The sequence below is a fragment of the Morone saxatilis genome, unplaced genomic scaffold (genome assembly GCF_004916995.1).
Source record: "Morone saxatilis isolate NCDOM2014 unplaced genomic scaffold, NCSU_SB_2.0 Contig17, whole genome shotgun sequence".
In the NCBI taxonomy this organism is placed as follows: Eukaryota; Metazoa; Chordata; class Actinopteri; family Moronidae; genus Morone; species Morone saxatilis.
In genome coordinates, this window is record NW_023339729.1 from 27,758,813 (window position 1) to 27,763,238 (window position 4,426).

Consider the following 4,426-nt stretch of genomic DNA (forward strand, 5'->3'; position numbering starts at 1 on the left):
AATCTTGTCTCGTACACCAGCTCCTCCTCCGAATCCCCTGTGAGAGAGAAAGATAGTGTACGTATGTAATATAATTATTGTGTAATTGAACTACTTATATTCTAAATGGTTGGCAACTTTATTAAAAGTAGATGTATTATTTACAGGAGAGCACAGTATTAACCCACATAACATATATCCACCCCAGGTGTTTGGCCACAGAACCAGTGTGATACTGCTTGACTTGGTAAGACCTTTTGGAAATGTTGCCTGGCCAGGTTTTGTTGAGGTTTTCACAGCTGAGCAACCGTCCAATGTCTGCACAGTGGAGAGTAGGGGATGAACTGGGTACTAGAGAAGAAGAGCAACATTTTTGAAATAAACTTGTTTGAAGAATTTATAATGAACATTTTATTTTGTTAATGTATTTTATTTTACGCAGAACTGCATAAAAAACTAAACTTTCTCAGCCCACTGGCTAATGTATGTTTCTTTGTATGTAAATAATAATACAGTTTTAGTACAACAGAGAAATTGATTTAATGTGCATAGTTTGTACAGTTACAGACTACAGTAAAATAAAAATAATTTTAAAAAATGTATGAAAAAACTTCAATACTTTATTCAATTATCAAAACTCATCTCACTTCTTTCTTTATTTGGGCCTCCACTAGTGGCAGCGTGACCTGCAATCTCAACCCTGGAAAATAACAATTAACAACAACAAGTGGATTATGTTATATCGAAATAGCAGCACTATTTTCTTAAGTGAAAAAATTGCAACTCACATTTTAGGATAATATTCACAGTCAGGAAGAGCTACAGGTTGAATCTTAGTGGGCTCAGGTAGCTGCAGCAGCATGATATCATGGAACCTGTTGTCTTTGTCTGCATAGATCACTGGTTCTGCTGTGATTTGCACTTCTTGTGCTAGACCCTCTGGATGCACACCTAAACCTGCAAACATAGTTCTGTATGCAGGAAGAGATTAAAGAAGAATACATTTCTCTCTTTTATCTTTATCTTTTCCTCTCAAGAATACCAAAACAGGGAGTGTATAACCTGTGTATTAGTCTGTATATGTTTAGCATTCGATGTAACAGTATTTTAAGTGTTACTTTTCTCACCTTCCTGGCTTCAAACAGTGCGCTGCAGTCAAAATCCACCGGTCACTGATCAGAGAGCCGCCACACATGTTGGATGATCCACCAGCAGCAACTCTTTTAAGTTTGACGTGGTACTGGCGCTCACATGGTTGACCTCCAATGATTCTCTTCTGCAGATCCACCACTGTGCTTCCTGTGATGCCTGAAACAGACAAATCCTCCACTAGGTGACTGCAGATTTTCATTCTGAAAACACCTTACATGCTCTTAGTGGAACAAAAAAAGGGGATTCCACATTAGGAGACCATGTGAGTGACACTATTGGCTGTGAGGAAAGTGACTGAAATGCCTGTTTGTTTTCTCATGTACCTCGATAAACTAAGGATTTAGACAGTTTCTCTGTCCACTTTAAATTAAGTTATGATGTTACAATGAAATATTAGGTAGGATTAAAGTTTTTGTCAGTTGAGTCTGGGGGCGAGCAGAAGCGATATAGCAGTTGTTTCTGGCCAAACAAAAGGTCTCTGTGGTGATCCTTTTGATAATGTTGTCAGGCAGATAACTAAATTAAGAGTTTACTTCAACCAAGCTAGCTTTGGTGATTGTTGGAACTATGGAAAGACTAACAGAGATGGTTTTGGTGAGTTTTATTTTGTTCTTGTCATGTTTGAAGAGTGTTTTACATTTATCTGCGAGATAAAATTACTGGTTTTGTCAATGGAGTCTGGTGGGCTGTAGCGGCCATTGCTTTGGTCTGAGATGCTCATACTTTAGTGCAACATTGAGTGGTAATGAAATTTGTACACATAACCTTCAGAGCACAACTGTAACCCCAGCTTAAAGATGCCCTGTGGAGTTGTGTGTATCCTTTTGGTCTAACAAATGTGTTGAGAACATTTGTGAACCTGATTTTCAAAAACCTAATACAAGTTTAATATATAAAGTAACTTTACAAGTTGTGGGAGGGGCTTGGGTGGGGCTATTGCTGCAATTTGAATAAAAACATATAAAGTAATTTTACACCATACAGACAAATGCACACATTGCTAGCCACAGGGAAATGGGGATTGATACGCACAATAACAGTGTATGCAATGGATTTATACAATTCAAAACTCATTATTTAAAAGAATATTAACATATGGTATTTTTAAAGTAAGGATCAGAAGAGTAAAAGACAATGTAGATAACGTTTTTAAATACTCACTGACAGAAAGCAAAAGGAGAAGCAGAGGAGCCATCGATGCCGTTGACGTCTAATGTTTGCCTTCCTATTACAACAGTTAGTAATCTTCTGATGAAAGCTTATCAAGTCAACCCCATTGGCTGCAGTGCTCAACAAATGTTTTAATCATTTACCAACCGTTGCTGCCAGTGCCCTCCATAAAGTGACAGCAGGGAAATTTTACTAAAATTAAACTATAATTTATGCAAATAATAAAATAGATTACTGCCCTGTCATGGAGATACATTTTACTTACATACATACTTTACATATTTTTTTTTTTTTATCAGGCACAAAGACACAGACAGACCAAAAACACATTTCAACAGTCACAAGCTAAATATATATTTACTGAAAGAGCTCTATCAACACCCCTCTGACACAGTGTCAACAACAATTAAACGTCGATTCACAGAGCTTCACAAGAGCTGCTTAATTTGATTTCTGAATATACAGGGATCCATATTTTGGAGTACCTTTGCACATATTGTTAACACTTTACAATGTTATCTTTAAAACCACTCAGACAGCTTGCTTTGCTTTTGACTTTTCATCTTGACTTGCAGATTGAACATGGTGATTTCAACAGTCACCCTCACAGCACAAGTAAGAAGGAGAAGAAGTGTTTTTTTTATGCTTTAAGGATGGCAGCTTTGACTTTTGAATACATTAACATCCTTTGATCGCATCACTCATTGAATACATGGCCTTTGTTGTGTTTTGTAAAACCCCTGCTCTTATTCCCTCAAGGTCCATGTTATATTTCATAAACCTGCCAAACTCGAGCACTAAGCATTTCAGCAGCCAGCTGGTGAATATGCAGTATATTAGAAGAAGACGATACATTTTCATAAAGTACTTAATTAGAATTCATTACAATAGACAGTAAATCTGTATTAATGAGGTATCTTGGTGCACATTGTTTACAATTAAAGTTGAGAGCTTGTGTTGTTTTGTCTCTACATCCTGACTTGCAGATGGAAGATTGAGATTTCACATGAAACTCACAAGGAAGACCAAGTAAAAACAGTCAAGTCACCCTCACAGCAGAACTAAGAAGGGGAAGAAGTCTGTAGAAAGAGAGTATTAGTATTATAGCAGTAGCGGTCATTATCCATTAAACCCATTACCCCATTAAAGACAGTCAGAAAGTCAGAAGTCACTTGACCTTAGTCATTGTTTCATTTCAGATCCAGTGTTTGCGTCCATCCACTGTATATCCAGAGGATGGGCATATTAACATGGGCACCTATAATTTAATCAAATGGATGAATTTATAGATAACAGGTTTTGCAGATAAATGGCTATTGTATGATACTATATGAGACATATAGAAACATATAGCTGAAGCAAAGATTGGGATCCTAGCAGGTCGTGAGCATTCGGATGCTTGTTTTTTTTATTAACTGACACAAAAGCAACATAGCACATAATCGGCCTTTTGCATAGCAGACGTTTAGACATGAGATAGTTGGATAAACACAGTGGTTATATTACAAACACATTCATGCACAGTGGTCACTACAGTGGACAGCTCTTCAAATGCCATTTTCTTGTATATGCATGGGCTTTGATGCTGTAGTTGCACATGAGCCAGCACAGTATCAGTGCATCTTCCCATACACTGCCACCCACTGGTCAGTCATTGTATGTGCAACAAAACATTCTCAAAACCAGTGTATCTGAGGTAAGAGCAGAAACACTGAGCAGCTCGGGAATATCAGAGCAGGAAACCCCTGCAGGTAAAAAAAAAGAAAGAAACATGAAGTATCATCTGTCATGATGCATTGCTGGCTATATATTAACTACAATTCATATAAATGCAACTTTGAGAGGATGTTTTTTGCGTTTTGATGGAAATCACTTAATTATACTGTATGCTATAGTTATGACTAGAGTGGAGAAAGAAGGTGACATAAGAAGGAAGAGGAAGAGGAAAAGAGATGACAAGAGAAGAGGAAAAGATGAGAAACAAGAGGAGATGGGAGAGGAGAGGTGAGGAGGAGGGGAGGAAAGAAGGGAAGGGAGAGAGGAAGGTATAGCATAGAAATATAGCACAAACACACACAGAGGGATCTTCCTCGCAACAGAGCACCAAGCACACAGTGTCTGTGGC

At 37.7% G+C, this 4,426-nt stretch overlaps 1 protein-coding gene across 1 annotated transcript; it reads right to left on the reverse strand.

Moving 5' to 3' along the window:
- Positions 1 to 603: 603 nt before the first annotated feature.
- LOC118327000 (kallikrein-6-like) lies at positions 604 to 1,330 on the reverse strand. The gene is made up of 3 exons (XM_035660165.1): positions 1,107 to 1,330; positions 768 to 950; positions 604 to 679 (listed from the first exon to the last, which is right to left on the reverse strand). Exons 1-3 carry the CDS (start codon positions 1,328 to 1,330, stop codon positions 604 to 606), a joined length of 483 nt encoding a protein of 160 aa, XP_035516058.1.
- Between the last annotated feature and the right edge of the window lie 3,096 nt (positions 1,331 to 4,426).